The sequence below is a fragment of the Typopeltis vanoorti genome, chromosome 15 (assembly GCF_054136105.1).
Source record: "Typopeltis vanoorti isolate ZY-2024b chromosome 15, IOZ_Tvanoo_1.0, whole genome shotgun sequence".
Classification (NCBI taxonomy): domain Eukaryota; kingdom Metazoa; phylum Arthropoda; class Arachnida; order Uropygi; family Thelyphonidae; genus Typopeltis; species Typopeltis vanoorti.
This window is the reverse complement of record NC_143563.1, coordinates 15,131,318-15,156,756: the sequence shown is the minus strand read 5'-3', so window position 1 is coordinate 15,156,756 and position 25,439 is coordinate 15,131,318. Positions and strand designations below refer to the sequence as shown.

Below are 25,439 nucleotides of genomic sequence, written 5' to 3'. Positions count from 1 at the left end.
TGAACCACTCACTTCTACTTTATTCTGCAACTCTGAACATTTGAGCTTTATTTTCTTTTCATTCACATCTTTCATTCTTTCATATAACAAGCTGATCTCTTGTTTAAGTTTTTCCTTTGCTTCAACTGTAGCTTGTCCTAAGCTGTATTTCCAGCAGAGAAAGTTAATTTTTATTAACTAGAGTTTTCAAAATTGAAATCTTTTTATGAGAAGCATTAAATGTTTTAATAATGAATTCATCCACACCACTAATTTTAAATATATACAATATAAATAAAATGGAATATTCTTAATGTCCTTTCATTTTCTCAAAGGAACTACTCATTAATGAATGTTAAGTTTCTTTCTAAGAGATAAAAGTTTATAATAAAAAAAGCAAGCATAAATTAGAACATTAATACAAGTTAAAATCAAATGATAAAATGGCAGGAATAAAAAAAATAAAAATAAAATAAAATTCGATAAATCCAACACTTATAAAAAACAACTTCAAACTTAACAGAATAAGATAGCTGCTATTAATGGAAAACAGCTGGTGGTGTATGTGTTTAGTCTTCTGAAAGCAACTAATATAAGTGATATCTCAGCTTTAATCAAAAGCAATCATTCAAAGAAGGTCAATTCTTCTCAAAATTATTATTAAACTCATTTCATTAAATTCCATTAAAGGCTTATTTTCACATTCAGTAGCAAAATCTTATTATTTTGCTATTCATATTTTCCTTTTGACCACATTTTTAGCATAAACACTCACTAACCAGATAGCCTTAATTTCTTGGATCTGCTTTACTTAAAAATCAACTCAGATGCATAAGCTGCCAATTTCATTTTGAATAACCTTACAAGAATGAAGTTTCCTTTAAAATTCTTTTTTCCAGCTTTCTTTACAGGCTCAAGCTACTACTTGCAACTTAATCTTTGATTACAGTTAAACTTAATGCAGTTTTACCAGTAGTAAATATCAATCACTATTTCAACAAGGCAACTTTAAAGAATTACAATTTGTACTGCCAGGTAACGTCTTTAGTTAAATTTCCTAGCTTTTCTTATTTTCAAAATACTGATTATCTGGTCCAGATATAAATTCAAATAAACAAAGGATGGACCACTTTATTCAATGTCTAATTTTTTTTCCTTATATCCCATTGCAATTGATGCTCCAAAAAAGTTACATTAAGCAACTTCAAACTTGCATACTCAATAATTCACCTCCGTACAGCAAGGGCACATAATGGCTACTGTGCTATTAAGGTGAGTTAAGCCATGACCATGTAAGTATAACATTTTTTTTTTTTTTTTTTTAAGTATTGAGTTCACTGAGTAAAATTATATGAGTCACTCTTTTATTTTCATTTCACAAGGTTCTTCTTAGAAGAATTTCATTTTGAACTTCAGTTTTCTTATCAAATGTTAAATAGAATTATAAAAGTCCTAACTTCAAATTTGGTGATATCCTCACAGGATGTGATTGTTAATGAGGTACTACCACTGCTGCCAGATGGTAAAAACGGTCATGAAGTACTGGTTTGAGAATTGATAAAACAGGAAAATGTTACTGTTAAAAAGGTATATCTGTGCAGTGGCACACTCAGGATTTAATCTTGGAGGGGGCCGAGTACTCATACCTTAATCTTGGGGGGGGGGGGGACCGAGATGAGCAGACGACTTGAGAATACCACTAAGCATTGCATATGACCTATGACTAAGCATCTGCAGTGATCGTCAATACATGATACCCGTGATCTCTGGCCCGGCTCGGGCAAACATAGTATCACCCAAGCACTACTTCGTTTACTTTGCGTTCACAATGGCCGTGATTCCCGAGAGCCAGAGGGTATTCCCACCTTATGCGACTGCTATTTCATAAGTACATTAGTATAGAAATAGAAGACATGCCACAACAGAAATAAATAAAAAAAAATAATAATAAATTTCATTAGAAAAAGATATTTGGAAAATTTTCTAGTCTTTTTCCCCCCCTTTCTCTTTTGGGGGGCAGCCAGGGCCACTTGCACCCCACCCTCCCTGGGTGCACCAATGCATATGTGGAATATAAGGTGGGTGATTTATGAGAAGCTTTATAGTCAATTAGAATCAATACAGTGGGTTGATAAACTATGTAGAAAAAATATAATAAATTTAGTTTAATCCTTTTATCCAAGTGTAAGCAAACAAAGTTTGCACCTGAAGTATCTTCAGGACTGAGGCAACTCGTAAAGGTGGACTAAGCTCTGATCACTTGTCTTAGTATCTCCCATAATGCAAAGCACATCTCCTGGAGGAAATGTATAATGCTATGCATTAAGGGAAGGGCCACTACCCAGACCGGTTTTGACCTTTATTGAGGTCTCGTCAGTGGGAGACAGACCCGGTGGCAGTGATACTAAGGTGAAAATGATGGAGAAGTCATATTTACCTATACGAGTTGCCAAAAGGTGTCTCACCTTATTATTAAATTACTCTGGATTTAGAGAAAAATGTTGAAAGTTTTTTCCACTTGGTTATACTATAATAAATTTAGTTTAATCCTTTATCTAAGTGTAAGCAAACAAAGTTTGTGCCTGAAGTATCTTCAGGACTGAGGCAACTCGTGGTAAAGGTGGATTAAACTTTCAACATCTTTCTCTAAATCCAGAGTAATTTAATAATAAGGTGAGACACCTTTTGGCAACTTGTATAGGTAAGACTTCCACCTTAGTATCACCACCTCTAGGTCTGTCTCCCACTGACGAGACCTTAATAAAGGTCGAAACTGGTCTGGGTAGTGGCCTTTCCCTTAATGCATAGCATTATACATGTCCGCAAGGAGATGTGCTTTGCATTATGGGAGATACTAAGACAAGGTGTGATGAGAGCTTGGTCCACTTTTACCACGAGTTGCCTCAGTCCTGAAGATACTTCAGGCACAAATGTTGTTTGCTTACACTTGGATAAAGGATTAAATCAAATTTATTATAGTCTAACCAAGCAAAAAAAACTTTCAATATGTAGAAAAAATGTTGAGAATGCATGAGACTTGATCAGACAGTGGATTATATTCATAATACATAACTGCATAGCAAGAGTTAAGCAAATAAATACAATAGGAGTGAAATGGATGAATAGTGAAATCAAGAAAGCAGTGTTGGAAAAGACATTATGAAGGAGGTACAAGACATTTGGTAACAATCATATGCATGGAGATATAACGTGCAGACTTAAAATGTGGCAAGCATGGTAAATATAAGAGGAAATTAGTCAGTCAGGTCAAGGATAATCTGAGAGAATTCTGCTATTCAAGCAAGAATTTCCTCATGACAAGCAAGAGTAAAAATAATTATGGCAGGGCAACACTGGTGGATAGTTATCATAACAGTGGCCATTGTAAAGGATATAGTGGAGTTATTTAATAATCAATTTATCAGTGTATATCATACAAGTATACATAATGATATGAAACATGTAGATAGGGAGAAAAATATTAGAAGTAAAAGAATCAAATGTGTATCAAGTGTCATTTGGGTTAGATGTTAATAAGGTTGTGGGAATGGATGACATTACCACATTTTTTAAAGGGATATGCAAAAGAATTAGCTGTACCCTTGACCTGGTTATTTAATGAAAGTCTTGTGGTTGGGAAGGTTCCCAAGTAGTGGAAATAAGGCAAAATGATACCACTCCACAAACATGGTTCTAGGACAGAAATTTTCAATCACAGACTAGTCTGTTATAGTAACGGTATTACAGAGATTGGTTCAGAATAGAATACAGGACTGGGATGACAACGCAGAATTCTTTACGATGGTCAGCAATGCTTTGTAAAGGCTAGATCTTGTTTTAGCAATCTACTTGCATTTTATGATAAAAAAATTTATTGGATAAGGAAGATTCATATCCAATGATATTGATTTATTAGACATATTCACAAGAATAAATTTTTTTTATTTATTACTGCAAACATTTTGACCAGAAACTCACTGACCGTCATCAGTGAATCAGCAAAATCACAAGATGACGCTAGAAGATAGAACACTAATCCTATTTACAGAGCTGAGCCACATACCAGAATGCCACCATACAGGTGGTTACAAAATAAAATTAGCTTATAATTAAAGCCAGAATTAAAATGATTTGAAATAAAATTAAAAAATAGATAAATAATTGAATGAGTTAAAAAATTAGTTTAATTTATTAATTCATTGATTAATTTAATTCAACAAAATTCAAAAAAAAAAAAATAGATAAATGAATGACACAGCATAGGCCATGTTATACAGCACATTTTATCTGCTCCAATTCTCAAGCTCCCCAATGAGAATTGAGCCATGCAATGCATCATACTACAGAACAACTTCACCTCAAGGAAGTTTAAATGCATCCTGGATACTTACAAGCCTACCCCCAAGAACCCTGAACCTGTATGGCGAGTCCCTATCCCATACGCATCTCAAAAACAATTGCAAATATCCTGAAGAGATACAGTTTAGTCCTTCAATTCTTCCTCTATCACCAAAATCTCCTATTGGTTAATATCTGTGAAAGATAACAGCCTCCCCTCGCTCCCAGCTGTTTACCGGGTTCAGTGCTAGTGCATCATCTCGTACTTTGGACAAACAGGATGTCCAGTCAAAAAATGACTACGAGAACACTACTATAATATCAATAATAAACCTGAAAAATCTGGCCTTGCTCAGCATGGAGTGGATACCGACCATAATATCCTCTGGTCCAATATTTCCTTTAACATTGGTACAGGTTTAAGTTTAAGTGTTTATTTAAAGAGAGTGCAGGTTAGGTTAGGTTAGGTTAGTACTTCTACACTACCAAAACTTAAAGTGGAATGACTGCCTCTCCATTGCCAAGATTTGGGAATTTTCATCCTCATAAATGGCAAGCTATAGCATTCCCATTTTTATATATAATGCTGTGTCATTCAAATTATCTAAATTTTGTTAATTTTTATTTCAAGTAATTTTAATTTTGGCTTTAACTGTAATCTCATTTTATTTGTGACCACTCGTATGGTGGCATTCCAGCACATGGCTCAGCTCTGTAAATACAATTAACCTTCTTTATTCTTACTTCACCATGTGATTATGCTGATGCACTGATGACCAGTTAACTTCTGGTTGAAATATTTGCAATAATAAAAAGTATTTATTCATGTGAATATGTGTAATAATCTTTATTATGTCATAAGTGCCATTAAATCATATATAGTCATATGCAGTGATATAGTGATGTGCCCAGGATTCTGGTCTTGTGCCCCTGCTGTTTAACTTATTTGTAACTGATATCTCACGTGGATTAAATGGAGATCTTCAGTTGTTTGCTGATGATGTACAGTTGAGAAGAATTGTAAGGAGCATTGCTGATTAATGTTAATTCCCCTTCTCTTCAGAAAGATTTGAATAAACTTTAACTTGAACAAATGAGGGGGTTATGGTTTTAACATTAACATGTGGATGTGCGGTGTGACCAGAAAGGATCGTCTGAGAAATGATTATGTAAGGGGAATGGTGAAAGTTACGAACTTAGGAGCAAAGATACAGGAGGCAAGGTTGAGATGGTTTGGTCATGTAATGAGGAGGGAGGAAGAGTATGTGGGAAGAAAGGTCATGGATGTGCAGGGAAGATGAAGCGCAGACAGCCAAAGAAGAGATGGTGGTGGAGGACTTGAGGATGAAGAACTTGGATGTGGCTACAGCCCAAGATAGGAGGTTGTGGAGGAGACTCACCACAAACAGTGACCCTACTTAAGTGGGAAAAGCTGCAGAAGAAGAAGATGTGCAATATGTTGCATTTTGGAGTGCAGGGATATAAGGTTGATGAAACTGTTAAGTGGATGAGATTAGAGACCTGACAGTGATAGTTGACAGCAGACTGAAGTGTAGAGGTCACGTTGGAAATGTTGCAAAGACCACACCGCTGCTATGTTATAGTGACATGTAAGGATAAAGAGGTTATTGTGTCACTGTATAAAGCAGTGGTCAAACCACACTTGGACTACTGCATTCATATTTGGTCACCTAATTTTCATTGTGATGTGAAAACATTGGAGAAGGTTCAGAGATGAGTGACTAAGGTAGTATCAGGACTCTGGAAAGTTGTGTAAGGTGGTGAACAAGGGTATATTGATAGGTTTTTTTTTTTTTTTTTTTTTTTTTACACAGAGAATTGTGGGTAAATGGAATACATTACAAGAATATGTTGCAAATGCAGGGAGTGTTGAGGATTTTAAGGTTCAGTATGGTAAATATACTGCTGATTATGAACCTCTCATGAATATGCCAGCTCCATGGAGGTAGTTGGTGTGTGATAACATAATTAGCAGCATACTTTCAACAGATGTCCAATATGAAACTCAAGCTTAGATATGCATATTGGAACCCAAATATTCTCATTTTGATTTTTTTTCATTTAAATTTGATCTTTATTTTCTTCTGTATCTTTTCTTCCAAAACAGTTACTTGCATATCTGTAATTTCCACACTATTTTTCTCATTATGGCATGTACCACCAAATTTTAAATAGCACAAGTTTATAAAATGTCATTAGTAGCATATGTAACAAACAGGAATCTATACAGGCATTTTGGCACACATTATATATATATATATATATATATATATATATATATATATATATATATATGATGAAACGCTTATAAACTAACTATTTTATTTGTGGTTTGACGTAGCAGGCTAATAACTGTTGAGTTCACACATCTCAATGATTTAATAAATTTTAATGCTTATCTGTACGAGATTTTAACTAAATTTTTTTTTTCAAAAAAACTTACCCAAGCAAAAGTTGATTCAGTAGATGATGTGATTTAGAAGAAGCATGATTATGCCAGCTCTAGGAAAAAATACTTATGTTAAATAATGGGATATCTGTAAGTAATTTATCTAATATAACAGAACAATTCACATGTACAGCCAAAGCCAACTCTCAACATAAATTCTAAGCGAATACACTATAAAATTGAAAAAAAAAACTCTCTCAAAAATGATTTCTGGCATTTAATGCTTTCTAAAGGAAATTCATTATTTAAAAAAAAAAATGGCATTAAAACAAACATTTCCTTTGGTCCATGTTCACTATATTGAAAAATGACAATATTATTATTATTATCCTAAGACCCCATTGCTGAGGAAAACTGAGCAGAGGCATGTTGCTTTTGCAAGACAATGCACCTGCTCATACTGCTCATGAAACCCAACAGACAATACACAACTTGGGCTTTTCATGTCTACCTCACCCCAAAAACTGACTATTTTCTATTCCCAAAATTAAAGAAACACTTGAAAGAAACAAAATTTACTACAGATGATGAAATCATATCTGCAGCTAACGACTGGTTTGTACAACAAGGGAAAGATTTTTTTTTTTTCAGAGGATTGCAAATGCAGCAGCAGCATTGTAACAAGTGTATAACACTTTGTGTGGAATATGTAGAATAATGTGTAATTTATATGGTTCTATCCCAATTCCTTCATGGTGATTATCACAACTTTCAAGAACACCCTTGTATAATGAGACTCAGTTTAGTTGGACCTTTCTGTTATTTGCAGAAATAAGTGGCTTCATACTAGGTTGACAACCTAATAAACCTTGTTCTTTCAGAAGTTGTTTTAGTTTGAACATGTATATTTAGTCCATAACTCTCACTTGATTCTTTAATAGTTCTAGCAAGCTTTTGAGGATCTTGCTTGGATAGCCTTTTATGTATTTTGATTTAGTTATTGTTTTTCCTGGACATTATTATTTAATTGTATAGTTTATGTTTTCTCTGGCTTTATAAAGTCAATTTCAAATATTTACAAGTTGTCATGATATGTCAAAATCATTAGCATCTTTTGCTTGTGTACATCCTTCTTGCAAAGCACAAATCACAGCTAGCTTCTTAAAAAGTCTGCAGAGTATTCTTTGGTCTTCAGCATGGCTTATTAACAATATATATATTAAAACAATATTTTTGTATATAAAATGTTTCAATAATAACTTGTCAATATATTTATGAATCCAACAAATAATGAAAACTCAGAAAAAATATGTACTTAACAAGTTTCAGTACTAAACTGTTCACATTGTGTATGGTTCTGATGAAACTACTAATATGACTGATGAGTACATTGTTTACATCTTGTCTTAAGGATTCAGGGTCAAATATTAGTTTATCAAAAATAATTTTGAGTGCTACTGTATATAATAGCAAACAAAGCAACATGCAATGCAGATCTTTTTGTAATTTTCTGTACTTTAAAAAAACTTTTTTTTTTGTAATACATAACCTTATGCAAGGTGGCCCACAAGTAATGAAGGGATTTAAACATTTAATAAGTATTTATTTCTATTCTTTTTTGTTAAAATGAAACACAGAACCTGAAGATTTTTTCTTATTAGTTAATAAAAATTACATCACTTAAATGCATTCCATTTTCAGCTTTACAAAAAGATGAGCACTTTCCGTGGCATGTTCTATGACAGCTGTTTATATTTCTGGTTGTAGCATCCTAATTTCTGCACGAATGTTCTCCTTCAGCTGCTGTTGGACTTGTTCACACACACACACCTTTTCCTTCAAGTAATTATATAGGACATTCAGCAGAAATTAGGATGCTGCAGCCAGAAATATACACAGCTGTCATAGAAAAAACTCATTTTTGCAAAGGTGAAAATCAAAAGCATTTATGTGTGGTTTTTCACATGTATCCTGTGGTACTCCAAGCATTGATAAAGAAATCTGATGACAGGAAACCATTCACCACACACACACAAAGCATGACTACAGGAAGTGAGCAATACAGTCCCAAATAGCAGGAGGAAGACCATAAGATTGGTAGCTTAGAAAGATGATATCAATGTCAGATAAACAAATGCTTTGGAAATATCAAGAGCAACCCCATGAGTTTCTCCAAACCTTTTCATGGCTTGTGTCAAAAGATAATTTTGTGGATCTCTAGGTAGTGAAGAAGCTGGATGTTGATGACCATCACTTTCAAGTGTACTGAGATGAGGGAAATGGGAGGATAGTTTGATGGCTGATTTTAACTCCATTTTTTTTTAACAGGCTGGTTAAAGACCCTAAAAGGGTGTACAGGATATGATAGTATTACATGCAAAATTTACACCATTACTAACGTCCTATCTACAATTTTCCTCCAAATCAGTCTGTTACCTGTAAAGACTCCAATATTATCAGGTCTTATATTTCTGTCTTCTAAGGCACATTTTACTGTATCAATCCACCTATATCTTGGTCTTTTTCCTGCCAACCTGGCAAAAGAAACACTTGTTTTGCTAATCTTTCCTCTCCCATTCTGCTTAAGTAACCATATCACCTGAGATTAGCTCTGCTAATGCATTCCTGGATGCTGACAATATCAAGTTCTTTCCTAATATCCCTGTTTTTAATATGATATTGCCATTGATGCCAACTGTTCATGCCCCTCATTTTTCTCAGGACGCTCATATTTGCAGTCTCTGGTCTTTGGTCAAGTGTTTTACTTCTAACCCAGCTATCAGAACCATAAGTTAAAATTGGTACCATAAGTCCTAATTTCTCTTATTTTTCCTGCCAACCTGGCAAAAAAAAAACACATTTTGCTAATCTTTCCTCTCCCATTCTGCTTAAGTGACCATATCACCTGAGATTAGCTCTGCTAATGCATTCCTGGATGATGACAATATCAAGTTCTTTCCTAATATCCCTGTTTTTAATATGATATTGCCATTGATGCCAATTGTTAATGCCCCTCATTTTTCTCAGGACTCTCATATCTGCAGTCTCTAGTCTTTGGTCAAGTGTTTTACTTCTAACCCAGCTATCAGAATCATAAGTTAAAATTTGAACACTGTCTTGTATACAGCTAATTTAGTGTTTTGGCTAATTTCTCTATTATTCCATATAAATTTATTCAGTTGACTTCCTACCATACCAGCTCTGTTGATTCTGTTGTCTATTTCCATATTTAATTTACCATTTTAACTAAAAATCATGCCTAAGTAGCTGAAATATTTTACTTGTTCTATAGGTTCTCCATTCACAATGCAGTTGAAATTTTCAATGTTTCTGCCTATTTTCATGGTCTTTGTCTTTTTAATGCTGACCTTCATACCATATCTATTACAACAATTATTCAATTTAGTCAGGGAATCTTGCAGACTTGTAGCGGATTTATTTAGAACTATAACATCATCCGCATAAAGCAAAGAGCTGACATTAACATCTCCAATTTTGATATCATGTTTAATACCACTTTCCTTCATAATGCGATCCATATAGATAATGAATAACAGAGGGGATAATGTACATCCTTGTCTCACACCAGATTTAACATTAAACCATCTTCCTGTACTTCCTTTAATTCTAACTGCTAACTTACAACTCAAATAAAGACTAAGTACTGCTTGATATAACCATATAACTATAGTTTGAATAACTTCTCTCTTGGCACCTTGTCATATACCTTTTCCAGATCTACAAAACTTAAATCCAGATCTTTGTTATATTCCCACGACTTCTCAACTATTTGTCGTAAAGTGAAAATCTGATCCTGGCAGCTTCTATTTGGCCTTTATCCAGCTTGTTCTTTACCAAACTTCTCTTCCGCAATCCTTCTCAACCGTTTCTCAATTATACTTGCATATATCTTACCAGGAAAATTCAGTAATGAAATACCTCTGCAATTCTCACATTCAGTTTTATTTCTCATTTTTTTATATGGGTACTATGAGAGCTCTACTCCAATCATCTGGAATTCGTCCCTCTGAACAAGCCTTCTGAATATGCAGGGCATCCACCGTAAGACTTTTACACCTCCATACTTGAGCATTTCTGGTCAAATATCATCTACTGCTGCTGCCTTTCCACATTTCAGGCTTTTGGTGGCTTTTTCTACTTCAAGTATGGATATGTATTCCTGACTGCATGCCTGGTCATTGTCTTTTACCACTGTGCTGTCATCACTCTTTGTTTTGATGTTGGAAGTTTATTTTCCACTTGGTTAGACTATAATAAATATTTTGGAGTAATTACTTCAAAAAATTGCTAAATGAAACAAAGAGAATCATAAATTCAGTTTAATCCTTTATCCAAGTGCAAGCAAATAAAGTTTGTGCCTGAAGTATCTTCAGGACTGAGACTACTCGTAGTAAAGGTGGACTAAGCTCTCATCACTCCTTGTCTCAGTATCTCCCATAATTCAAAGCACATCTCTGAAAACATCTTCAGGACTGAATATAGTGTTGTAGGTGCAAATTGTGTAGATTTGTTTGCTCACACTTTGTATGGCTACTTCTTTTCCTTGATTGTCATTGTCTGAATATAACATTTTGTATTTATTGCTTATAAAGATCTCACCAGTTTTTGCCTTTTTTTTTTTTGTTTCAGTCATCCCTATTATGTTGATCTGGTACTTATCCAATTCCTCAACTAGCTCAATTTGTTTGCCATTCAGGCTTCTTTTGTTGATAGTACCAATCTTGAATTGTGGTGATGTTGAGTTGGGGTGGATTTTGTGGCTGAATTTTTACTGTTTGCCTAAACTAAAATAATATAGACTAAAATATTATAATTCATAATTCTACAAGTCAGAAAGATCTGTAGATATCCTCCTAGTTCTAATTTATACTTTAACTGTGAAATACATTTGCTAAAGAAAACTAAAAGTAACCAGACAAAGATTTAACAGAATGATCACATTCATAACGTATTTTAAATTCTTTTACATAAATAAATTTACCTCTAATTCTTGTTTTCTGATTGCACCATTATTATATTTATTATGTAGTAATGTCATTTCCGATTCATAAAACTGTAAGCAATCTTCAGCAGCAGTTTGTTTAATCCTTTCAGTAAATGAATTCCATCGACTGGGAACCTAAATTAAAAAAAAAAAAAATGTTTAGAATAATTACTTATATATTTGAATATACAAGCTTAATATTTGATAATATTCACTATATCAAAATAATATAACCGACTATTTTTCTTTTAAAAGTTAATATTGAAAAAAAAAAAAAATTCCTTTGCTACTTTATTTCACCATAGCACACAGAAAATTTATTACTTCTGACATCGAGTAATCATCCTCTGGTGTATATCCTATAAGGATGTAGCAGATAAGACAATGCAAGGCAATATTTTATGAATAACTGAACAACTTTATTCTAAGCTGCAATATTAGGTCTCTGATTTGATAAGTCTTTGTATTTCATACTTCCAAAGCACTCCTAACTGCATCAACACATATACAGAGAAACCTGTGGAGAATTCATGACTAAGTTTAACAAACGTGAACCACAGTAGTAGTAGGTTTTTTATTACGTAAATATTTCGTCCTAGGTATCTTAGGACATCATCAATACAGTAAGGCAATACTAGGAATGACAAAAGAAATGGCGCGTATGTACAAAGGAATCCAAATTGCATGCAGTGGCGCATTGCGGCCTGAACTTAAATTAAATTAAAATTAATTACAGTTAAGTTATTATTTTACACAATTTTTATAACAATTTCCCATACTTTAGGGATGGCAAGAACATCATTGTGGTTTAGATTTGGTCTGTGGAGTAGGGATTCAGCACTTTCTTTATATAAACGTTCATATTTATATGAAGATCTATGTAGAAGTTTTGTCTTTTTCCAATGGATCTTGTGGTTTGGGTTTTCAACTCCGTGTTGAGCGAGGCCTGATTTATGCAGTTTGATAAGGCGGATATGGTCTTGATGTTCTGAAATGAGTTTAAAAACTGATCTGCCTGTCTGTCCAAAATAAGAGAGTTTACAGGAGCATGGAACCTCATATACACCAGGTAGCAGCATAGGTGAAAGTTTGTCTTTAGGTGAGGGTAACAAGTTTTGGATCTGGTTGATGGGTTTGTAGGTGGCAGCAAGATTGCATTTCTTCATAATTTTCGAGAGCCGTTCAGAGATGCCATTGATATAAGGTATGGGAATCCTATGGAGTTCTTGTCTAGGTTGAAGTGCGGAGAAATTGCTGATGATTTTTTGAGTTGTTTTGAGATTCTAACCATTTAGAGTGGCTGTGTTTGATTATTTCCAATTCTTGTTTTAGAGAATCCTCAGAGGAGCATAATCTGTGTGCTCTGGTTACCAATGATTTAATGAAGCCAAATTTTTGAGAGGGATGATGAGCTGAAGTATTGTGAATGTAGCGGCCTGAAAATGTCAGTTTGCGATAGATAGAGGTGGAGATGGAACAGTCTTCTTTTCTTTGGATGTGTAAATCCAGAAAGGGGATGCCTTGTGGGGATTCTCTTTCTAATGTAAATCTGATGCGAGGATGAAGAAGGTTGATTTTTTTTTTAAAACTGAAGTAGCTCTTGTTCGGAATGACTCCAGACTGTGAAGATATCATTGACATATTGAAGCCAGAGTTTTGGTTTGGGTTTGAATGGGAGGATTTTTTCTTCTAGATGTTCTATAAACAGATCTGCCAAGTTGGGTGACAGGGGACCCCATTGCTGTTCCCTCCTCTTGCTTGTAGATTTTTCCTTTTCATGTGAAGTAACCAGAAGTGATAACAAATTTGAACAGTTCAACAATGTCCGACAGAAATTTTTGATTTAATAGGTCTACAGTTTCTTTATGGGGGATATTGAAGAGAGAGACGATGTCGAAGCTAATTAGCATGTTTGTTGTCAGCAGTTTAATGTCTTTTATTTTGGTGTGAAAATCTGTGGAGTTTTTTATTGAAGAGGTTGAATGGCCTATGTGAGGACGGAGAAGGTTTGATAAAAATTTTGATAACTTCAAAATTTTTATCAAAATTGAATCAACGACAGGTCTGAGTGGGATGTTGTTTTTGTGAAGTTTGGGTAAACCGTATATTCTCGGAGGTCTAGCATGGTATGTTTTCAGTTTTTTTGAAGTTTTTTCATCTAACGACGTTTTCATCGAGTAGCTTGTTCGGTTTCTTCAGCTGTCTTTTTTGTGGGATCATAGTCCAGTTTTGCATAAGTATTTCGGTCTCAGCATAGTAGATTCAATTTTCGGTCATATGAAACAGTATCTAGAACCACTGTAGTATTTCCTTTGTTGGCTATGGTGATGATTGTTTTTATTATGTTTTAAGGAGGTAAGAGCTTTCAATTCTGATGGCAGAATGTTTAAAACTGAAGGTTTGGCATAAAAAATTATTTTTGCTATTTCAAAACGAAGTTTGTTGGCTTCAATACTGGGAAAGTGCTTGATGTTTCTTTCAATGTTGTGTATGAAATCTAGATATGGGAGACGTTTAGGGGGAATGGCAAACTTATGGCCTCTTGCTTAGCACATTTAATTCATCTTCTGTAAGTGGGCAGTTGGATAAGTTTACCACCCATTCTTTGGTCGGTAATTTATTGATATTTTTCTTAGATTGATTTAACAGGTTCAGGTATTTTTTCTGTAGGTTAATATTGCTTTTATCAAAAGCTTTGATCCCTGAGTTTTTTGAGACACTAATAATCACTTGTAGCAATTCTTGATTTAGCGTGTTTGACAAATCTGCTTCTAGTTCTATAATTTTTAAATTATTTGTTGCCAATTTATGTTTGCATCTCGTAACTGATTCAGAAGAGTGAATGGCTTGCTTTTTGATAGATTTTATGGGCGCTTGGTGATTTAATAACTTCATTTAGCTTAGCGAACATTGGAATAAGTTTATCGCATCTGCACTTTTTTAAAAGAGATACGGGCACGTAGCTTACCCTGTTTCAGTTGAAGTTTGCCTAGTAAGTCCGTCTTCTGTGCTGTCATTTCCCCATGTAGGAATAAGACTTGATTATATAGAGAAACCTGTGGAGAATTCATGACTAAGTTTAACACACGTGAACCAGAGTAGTAGGTTTTTTTATTTAGTTCAATTTAATTTAAGTTCAAGCTGCAACACGCTACTGCACACAATTTGGATTCCTTTGTATGTACACGCCCGTTCTTTTGTCATTCCTAGTATTGCCTTACTATACTGATGATGTCCTAAGATACCTAGGACATTAATATTTACATAATAAAAAACCTACTACTGTGTTTCACGTGTGTTAAACTTAGTGAAGCAATATATATATATATATATATTGCTTCAACCACTCATTTTGCTAAGCTTTCATCTTCTATTCTTAGATGATCCTACTATCTTATATTAAGTCTGTTCACACTCTTGACTACATCAATTCAGAAGAATGCTATGTAAACAAATTTTTATAGCATTCTTCTGACCGGTGCCCATTAGTTGGTCCTCCCTGCAGCAGATGTGAGAAATATTTTTGAAGTATTAATGAATTATGGTTTCCATGGTGTAATAACTAGTTTCATACAACATTTTCATGTACTTCAGATTAAAAAAACTAATATGAAAAAAAAAAAAAGGTATTCAAAAGAGATTTCTGAATTAACTGCTTTTATTATTCAAATTAAACTTGAACAAGATGTTGAATATCGTAGTGAGATGTCAAACATGCATGGCTTTGTTGTGATGTACTGTATACCTTCTTTCATAACCTAATTCGTTAATATACAGATCTTTTATATATGTTATCCACAGTTGAATTTAAGATTACACCTTGGTTTTTAATACATGAGTAGGATACTTTATCATTCTGCTTGCTTCTTTAAATATACATAACTGCCTTTTTGTTTGGGAATTAGAAATGTCAGTAGTGTTTTTTTTTTATTTATTTTTTTTTATGTTGGCCTATATACGAAAGGAGAAACTTATTGACATTTGATTTGAAAGGCTGTATATTGTATTTCTCGGGAAATACGTCAGGGGAAGACTGTTCCACAGTACTGCAGTGGCAGGGATGAAAGAGGAGGAAAAGAAACTTGTTCTGTGGGTTTCAAGGTGTACTGTGAAAGGATGTTGGGTGGCAGCTGCATGCATTCCAATGAGGTTAGTACAGAGTGTGGGAATTATTGATGCTGTTTCAGATGAACATTTCTCATGAAAATATTTATAGAATATACAAATTGCAGAGACCAAGTGTCTATGTGAAAGTGATGGGAGCAAGTTGATGAGAGATGAGTTATTTATCAGTCTAATTGCTCTCCTCTGTATTGAGTCAAGCATTTTGAGGGAGCTTCTAGGAGTCCCACTCCAAATGTGAGAGCAGTATTTGATAGTTGATTGGATTTGTGATTTGTATAATGTTAACAGCTGTTTAGAGATAAAGGAGTGTCTTGAGCGAAAGAGAAAACCTAGTTTTTTGGAAGCTGAGGATGCAATGGTTATGATGTGTTTATGCCAAGAGAGGCTTGATGTCAGGGCAATTCCTAGAAGAGAAATCGCCCATCTTGTCTGAGTGTTATCAAAAACAATGCTGAGGGGGGAAATGGTTCTTTTTTGTGAGAAATAAGACAGAACTGGGTTTTACTAGCATTGAAGTTGACAAGGTTTCAGATGAAACCTTGTCAACTTCAATGAAATCAGATGAAACCTTGTCAATTTGCGCCCCATTGGAGGATGGCTTGGAGGTCGGAATTAAGAGCAGTGGTGGTTGATGTTCTGTGGGTTGAAGTGAGTTGTGTAGAGTGGAGTTTGTCAAATGAAAGGGAGGAGGGTCGGCGAGAGAACTGAACCTTTTGGGACCCCAGCATTAGTTGGATGGTGAGAGGATAGGGAGCCATCTACCATCACACATAGTGTGCGTCTAGACAGGGGAAGCTGGCAATTCAGCTGCAGAAGTTCTGAGACAGTCCAAATGATGGGAGTTTGTTTAGTAAGCCTTTGTGGCAGACTCGGTCAAAGGCTTCAGAGATATCAAGTGCAACTACTTGGGATTTGCCGAATTTCTCCATGGCATTTGTCCAGTGATGGGAGATGTATGAGAGTAGATCTCCTGTTGATCGGCTTCGATGGAATACGTACTGGTGGTCACTTAATAGCCGATATCTTCAAGGTAGATTAGGAGTTGAGAGTGGATGATTTTCTCCATCACTTGAGATAGGATTGGAGTGAGTGAGATAGGGCAGTAGTTAGATGGCAGTGATTTATTGTCCATTTTAGGAATGGGTTGAATATAGGCCATTTTTTCCAGGCTTTGGTGTGTGTATGTGCGTGTATATACACACACATACCAGTGGAGTAAGAGTGTGTGTACAGATGGCATAGGATAGGAGTCAGTTCTGGTGTACACACCTTCAGGACAACTGGAGGAATGGCGTTAGGGCAAGGAGACTTTTTTTTTTGTGTCTAATTTAGACAACAGGTTTATGATATCTTTCTGGCAAAAAGGATACAGGGGGCATTGTATGTTGGGCAGTTGGAATGACTGGAGAGCATTTGCCATTTTCAGTTATGTGTGCATTGGAGGCAAAGTGTGGAGCCAGGAGGTTAGCTTTTTCTATGGATGATGTTGCAATTTGAGCCATCTGGGTATGTAGAGGTGGAAATAGTGTAGGGCAAAAGTTACAGCCAATTGTCTTGGCAAGAGACCAAAAGGCATGGCTGCCATTTGGACATGCTGCAAGCTTCCTGCTTTTTGCCCACTCAAATTCTGTTTTAGAAGCATTGATAATTTTCTTGTATCTGTTGTATCTTGTAGCTGTGGTATGCCTGATTTTTCATTTGTACAGCCTTGGCACATCTTTTGGAGAACCAGGGTTTGGTTAGGGAACGGCAGTTCTGAGTAGCATGGGGAATGTATGTTTTCATGGTGAGGATTACTTTGGTGATACATTCGGTGCATTAGCTTGCTCCACCTTTGCAACGAGTTGGCCAGTGTTGTACCACCTTACCCCAGTCCTGAAGATACTTTCAGGTGCAAATTTTGTTTGATCACACTTGGATAAAGGATTAAACTAAATTTATTATAGTCTAACCAAGTGAAAAATAAACTTTCAACATTTTTCTCTAAATCCAGAGTAATTTATTAAAAAGGTGGCATACCATTTGGCAACGCCTATAGGTAGAGATGACCTTGCTAATGCTTCTGCCTGGTATCTCCACTTGAGCCTGGTTCCCACTGAAGAGACCTCAATAAAGGTCGAAACTAGTCTGGGTAGTGGCCCTTCCCTTAATGCATAACATTAGACATATCTGCATGGAGATGTGTTTTGCATTATGGGAGATACTGAGATAGGAGTGATGTTAGCTTGCTCCACCTTTGCAATAAGTTGCCCAGTGTTGTGCCACCTTACCCCCAGTCCTGAAGATACTTTCAGGTGCAAACTTTGTTTGCTCACACTTGGATAAAGGATTAAACTAAATTTATTATTATATTCGGTGCATATGTTTGGACTGGAATACTGGAAACAATAGTCCAACCATGGGAATGAAGCATAGTAGTCTCTGAGACTGTACAATTTGGCACTGTTATAATGTCAAACTACTCTTGTGTGGGAGTGACTGTGTAAGCGTTGTTGCATGGGGAGGAGATGAGCACTAGGTTGTGGTCAGAATTACCCAGGGGCTAATAGGTAATTCTCATTTCTGGGCAAAGGTTAAATCAGGTCGAGCACGTATGCACAACTGGGGACAAGTGTCCTTTAGCTTGTTTATCACCATTATAAATTTGGATATGTTCGTTGGTGTGTCACGGGTCACTTTCACGAGACGTGAAAAGTTCGTTCTGTCCTTTCTTTTGTTTATGGATATGAAACAATGGCATTTGATGATATTTCTGGGATCAAAATTGTATTCTTCTACAAGATTGCTGACGTCTTCTTTTAAGGATTTTCTGTTTTCCATCGGAAAGTTCAAGATAATGGCATTGAGTCTCCCATTTTCGGCCTCGATGACTTGTGTACCGTTGATGAGATGAGTTTGCAAAGTTCAATAGCAGGCATGGATGTACTTGCGGTTGGGCACTGGTCTTCGAGTATCTTGAGCTTAGTTTCCAACTTTCCGATTTTGGAGGAGAAGGTATTGATCATAGTATTAAGCTGTTCGAGGTTTTCAACTCTTCTGCCTAGGTTTAGTAGCTGTTTTACTTCTGTATGATGTGCCTCACTTCAATAGGGCTGGTTAAGATTGGTAAAAAGCTTGTGCGCAGATTCATTTATTTGCACGCAGGAAGTATGTAGCCAGTTGCAAGAGAAATCATACAATATACTTTTTTCCTTTCTTTAACTTCACTTTCACAGCTGCGGCACTTCGTAATGTCTTTTGGTTTGTTGGCGATTGGCGACACTATGCTGACGGGACTCAAGGTAATCTTCCATTGTTAGCCACAGTCCATTAAATCAAACAGCTGATTTAATGGACTATGGGTACTTAGTCCATTAAATGAACTGCTTAAATAAAATAAAATTAAATTAAATGAAGTGCTGAAAGACCAAAACTGGTGAGATCTTTCTGAGCAATAAATACAAAATGTTATATTCAGGCAATGAAAATCAAGGAAAAGAAGGAGTAGCCATAGTATTCAACACAAAATACGAGGCTAATCTTCTTGAATGGCAGTCAGTCTCAAGTAGAGTAATGTGGGCAAATATGAGAATGGGGAACTGGACAATGAGACTTATTTGTGCCTATGGTCCCACAGAAGGTTCTACTAAGGTAGAAGTGGAGGAATTTTTTGAGGCTTTAGAAAAAGCAACTGACACAATGAAAAAGGAAAAGTTGGTCCTTGTTGGGGATCTAAATAGCAGAGTAGGAAATGATTGTGAGACAAAAATATTTTGGGAAAATTTGGAGAAAAGAGCAAAGCTAATAATAATGGCAAATATCTGTTGGATTTCTGCTCAGGACATGGACTGGTTATTACTAACACCATGTTCCAACATAAAAATGTGCACAAATTCACATTGAGAGAAGAGGCAAGGAATAAGAAAAGTCTCATTGACTATGTTATTGTTGATAGTGATGTTTTCTCCCTGGTGCAGGACACCAGAGTGTACAGAGGATTTGAAATTGGAAGTGATCGCTATTTAGTATTGAGCAGGATAAAATTGAATTTCATATTGAAAAGAATAACATATAAGAAAGTTTTAAAGCGAATAAAAGTTGAGCAGCTCTCAGATGTGAGCTGTAGACTAAAATACAGAAAGATTATTGAAAAGAAAATGAAAGAGTTTGAGAACAGGAATCAAACTTTGGAGATTCAGTGGCAAACTCTAAAGAAAACATTGATTGATTCTGCCAGAGAGGCATGTGGTGAGGTTGTGTGCAAGGATAAAAAAATCAGAACTCCCTGGTGGACACAGGAAGTTAAAGAGGCAGTGAAGGAAAAGAAGAAAGCATATCAGAAGTTCATGGCAAATAAGTCAGTTTTTACTCTTACAGAATACAGAGACAAATGTAAGAAAGCTAAACAGTGTGTAAAACTAGCTAAACAAAAGTCATAGGAGGACTTTGGCAAGAATATAGAAAATAAATATCAAGAAGGTGGCAAAATATTCTGGAGGTTGTTGAAGAAGCTTAGGAATGGAGGAAAGAGTGCTGTTAAAGGAATTAGAGATGATAAATGTGACATGAAAACAGGAGAAAAAGATATCCTTGAAGTATGGAGTAATTACTTTGAAAAATTGCTAAATGAAACAAGCAGTGATCACAGCACAGTGGTAAAAAAACACTGACCAGGCATGCAGTCAGGAATACATATCCATACTTGAGGTAGAAAAAGCCGTCAAAGGCTTGAAATGTGGAAAGGCAGCAGGAGTAGATGATATTCGACCAGAAATGCTGAAGTATGGTGGTATAAGAGTCTTACAGTGGCTGCACTGCATAGTTCAGAAAGCCTGGACAGAGGGACGAATTCCCGATGATTGGAGTAGAGCTCTCATAGTACCCATATATAAAAAGGGAAATAAAACTGAACGTGAGAATTACAGAGGTATTTCCCTACTGAGTGTTCCTGGCAAGATCTATGCAAGTATACTTGAGAAACGGTTGAGAAGAATTGTGGAAGAAAAGCTTGGTGAAGAATAATCTGGATTCAGGCCAAATAGAGGCTGTCAGGATCAGATCTTCACTTTACGACAAATAGTCGAGAAAGCATGGGAATATAACAAAGATCTGTATTTAAGTTTTGTCGGTTTGGAAAAGGCATATGACAAGGTGTTAAGAGAGAAGCTATTCAATATGCTGCAGTTATATGGTGTCAATGGGGCATTATATCAAGCAATACTTAGTCTTTATTTGAGTTGTAAGTCAGCAGTTAGAATTGAAGGAAGTACAGGAAGATGGTTTAATGTTAAATCTGGTGTTAGACAAGGATGTACATTATCCCCTCTGTTATTCATTATCTATATGGATCACATTATGAAGGAATGTGGTATTAAACCTGATATCAAAATTGGAGATGTTAATGTCAGCTCTTTGCTTTATGCGGATGATGTGATAGTTCTAAATAAATCCACTACAAGTCTGCAAGATTCTCTGACTAAATCGAATAGCTGTTGTAATAGATATGGTATGAAGGTCAGCAATAAAAAGACAATGAAAATAGGCAGAATCATTGAAAATGTCAACAAAATGGAGAACCTGTGGAACAAGTAAAACATTTCAGCTACTTAGGCATGATTTTTACTGAAGATGGTAAATTAAATATAGAAATAGACAACAGAATCAACAAAGCTGGTATGGTGGGAAGTCAACTGAATAAATTCATATGGAATAAGAAAGAAATTAGTCGGAACACTAAATTAGCTGTATACAAGACAGTGTTCAAACCAGTTTTAACTTATGGATCTGAGAGCTGGGTCAGAAGTAAAACACTTGACCAAAGACTAGAGATCGCAGATATGAGAGTCCTGAGAAAGATTAGAGGCGTGAACAGATGGCATCAATGGCAATATCATATTAAAAATGAGGATATTAGGAAAGAACATGACATTGTCAGCATCCAGGAATGCATTAGCAGAGCTAATCTCAGGTGGTATGGTCACTTAAATAGAATGGGAGAGGACAGATTAGCAAAACAAGTGTTCTCTGTCAGGTTGGCAGGAAAACGACCCAGAGGAAGACCAAGATATAGGTGGATTGATACGGTACAAAGTGCCTTAGACGATAGAAATATAAGATCTGATAATGTTGGAGTCTTAACAAGTAAGAGACTGATTTGGAGGAAAATTGTAGAAAGGAAGTTAGTAATGATGTAATTTTTTCATGTAGTACTGTCATATCCTGTACACCCCTTGAGGGTACGTGGCAGGAATTTGATGATGATGATGATGAAGTGCTGAAGTAATCGGCTCCTTAGTACCCTCTGTTAATTTTCCCATTTACTCGCAATTACGATAAAATGTGGGAGCACAAGTTTAATGTAACTTATTCACAGGAGCCACCTATACTACTCTTATGCATCCATTTTTTTTCCACTTCCTTGACATGTTCTTGTTGATGGATTTCTCCAGATTTACCTGTAACAAATGTAACAGGTAAATCTAACAAACACTGCAAGTACAAAAGATTTTGTACATTCTCAGTCATTTAAGAGGCAGGCATTCTTTTGGTGATCTTAGCATTATGGATATGTTTTGTAATGGTTAAAATGCAACCTTTAAGTTAATTGTTTTAAAACTTTTGATAATTTATCTGTACGTTTGTACAGATATTTGTCTTGTATTTGCTCTAGAATATGTGATGGCTTATTTAAGATGCTATTGATAGTTTTGAGATTGTATCCATTTTTTTTTAAGGAACATGTCCTTCAAATATGGTATTTCTTTTTCATCACTGAATTACAATATTCAGTGATGAAAAAGAAATACCATATTTGAAGGACATGTTCCTTAAAAAAAAATGGATACAATCTCAAAACTATCAATAGCATCTTAAATAAGCCATCACATATTCTAGAGCAAATACAAGACAAATGTCTGAGTTTTGAATACCTTATTTTTGCACTAGGTGATGGTGTAGCATGTAGATATCTGACATTCTTCTTTTTTTTTTTCCCGTAAACTTCAAATGAAGGAAAACCTTAATTTTCTACTGAGATGAAAACATTTAGGAAGGAAAGGAATCTGTTTTTTTCTACTTCTAATGTAGATTAAATTTTTCGGTTTAATCTGTTGAGGCATTCCATTAACTTGTGAAGGTTTCTTCCAAGCTTGGTCTAATGACGAAGATGTCAATGACATACCTAAGCCACAATCTTGATATCAATCAATAGCTATTTGTTTAGATATTCCCATGTACATATTGCTAAGTGAGTGAAGTGGACTCACTAGTGGCTAGATGTTCAATCTGTTCATAACAGAGATCTTGAAACTTGAAGTTAAAAATTAAAGAAATGTGAAGCAAATTTGCTTGGCTGTAACAGACTGTGGCAGATGAGATGGAATATTTAAGCAAAAGTAGCTTTTTAGGGGGAAAAAAACTAGTAACCACAGTAAAAATTTAATAAAACATTTAACATAACAGATATTTTGGATTTTGTATTACAAACCATCATCAATGCAAGAAGCACCATGAAAACTTTAAATAATTATATAATGGGTATCTTTTTATATGCAGTAGTGGATGTGTGCCAGGTTGTAAATCATAACACTATTATAATCCTCACAAACTAGTTACTGCAGTTTCTGATAATTTCCAAGCACTTTCTTTGAAAAAGCATTCATTTCTGAAAATACTTCTATGCAACAAAGAAAGTGCTTGGAAATGATCAGAAACTGTAGTAACTAGTTTGTTCGGATTATAATAGCATTTCAATCAAATTATTGCATTCCTCTTTCAAGGAATGCGACAATTCAGATGGTTAAATTTATAAAACAATTCAATTAATTTAGAAACTATTCTAAAGTATAGATCAATAATACTGTAACTGATCAGTATGAGATCAATATGTTCAAGCAAATTAACTTAATATCATTATTAATGGAATAACTTTTTTTTTGTTATAAATATCAAGGCTATTGTGTAATATTTTATATATTAAAGACAAATGAAAGTAAAACATGAAAAAATAGCTCAACGTTTTTGTTAATTATTCAAATTATGACAGTGAATACATACGTACTTCAGCCAATGACCCCTCATTAGCAGCATTAACTAAAATTTCAAATAAAGTGGCCAATTCAATTCCAGTAATTGGTTCATCTAATTAAAATAAAAAAATTAATTTTAAATATTTAATAGTGAAAAATATTTAAAGTGTAAAAGTAGCTAAACAAAAGTTATGGCAAGCAGAAGATTATATTAGGAAGAAGCAAAATGTTCTGAAAATGCTTAGAAATGGAGAAAAGAGAATTGCACGAAAACAAGATATTCTAGATCTCTGGAGTAATTACTTTGATTACTCCAGAGATGTTTGCAATTTTACAACAAATAAAAGCTTCTTGTAAAATTGCAAAATGAAAAAAGAAGTGACAGAACAGTTGTAAAGAATATTCAAGAGAAATGCAATCAAGAGTACATATCTGTACGCTGAAGCATAAACATCAAATTGTGGAAAGGAAGTTGCTGTTTGACCAGAAATGCTGTCAATGCATGATTCAGAAGACCTCATCAAAAAGCCTGACAGATATTTAAAGCAGTACTTACACAGTACCAATATATACATATATATAAAAAAGGGAAATGAAACATTGTGAGAATTAGAGGAATTTCCCTATTTAGTGTTGAATACCATATAAAAAGCTAATCTTCTTGAATGGCAGGCAATATCAAGTAATGTGGGCAAATATCAGAATGGGAACTGGACAATGAGACTTATCTGTGATTATGGTCCCACAGGGGTGTCAGTTGCTTTAGAGAAAGCAACTGACACAACAAAAAAGGAAAAGTTGGTCCCTGTTGGGGATCTAAATAGAGTAGGAAATGATTGTTAGACATACAAAAATATTTTGGGAAAATTTGGAGACAAAAGTAAATCTAATAATAATGGCAAATACCTGTAGAATTTCCGCTCAGGACATGGACTAGTTATTACTAACACAATGTTCCAACAAAAAAGTGCATAAATTCACATGGAGAGAAGAGGCAAGGAATAAGAAAAGTCTCATTGGCTATGTTATTGTTTTCTCACTGGTGCAGGACATCAGAGTACACAGAGCATTTGAAATTGGAAGTGATCACTATTTAGTCATGAGCAGGATAAAATTGTATTTCGTATTGAAAAGAATAACATGCAAGAAAGTTTTAAAGCGAATAAAAGTTGAGTAGCTCTCAGATGTGAACTGTAGACTAAAATACATAAATATTATTCAAGAAAAAATGGAAGAGTTTGAGAACAAGAACCAAACCTTGGAGGTTCAGTGGCAAATCCTGAAGAAAACATTGATTCAGTCAAAGAGGCATGTGGTGAGGTTGTCTGCAAGGATAGAAAAATCAGAACTCCACAGTGAACACAGGAAGTTCAAGAGGCAGCAAAGGAAAAGAAGAAAGCATGTCGAAAGTTCCTAACAAAAATAAGTCAACTTGTGCTCTTAGAGAATACTGAGACAAATGTAAGAAAGTTAAACACTGTGTAAAACTAGCTAAACAAAAACAAAACTAGCTATGTCCTTACTAAAGTCTTGGGAAGACATTAGTAAGAACATAGAAAATAAATATCAGGAAAGT

At 34.9% G+C, this 25,439-nt stretch overlaps 1 protein-coding gene across 4 annotated transcripts in view; it reads right to left on the bottom strand.

The window, feature by feature from the left end:
- Positions 1-25,439, bottom strand: part of LOC150098408 (uncharacterized) — a 255,884-nt gene that overhangs the window by 141,751 nt on the left and 88,694 nt on the right. For all 4 annotated transcript variants that reach the window (XR_016549455.1, XR_016549454.1, XR_016549456.1 and 1 more), the window contains exons 10-13: positions 23,896-23,975; positions 11,730-11,867; positions 6,782-6,840; positions 13-142 (exon numbers count right to left, since the gene is read on the bottom strand). Coding sequence is in view for 1 of the 4 variants with exons in the window: in XM_090404682.1 (XP_090260808.1) it covers positions 13-142; positions 6,782-6,840; positions 11,730-11,867; positions 23,896-23,975 (407 nt within the window). In the remaining 3 variants the exon portion in view is untranslated. The remainder of the gene's footprint in view (positions 1-12; positions 143-6,781; positions 6,841-11,729; positions 11,868-23,895; positions 23,976-25,439) is intronic.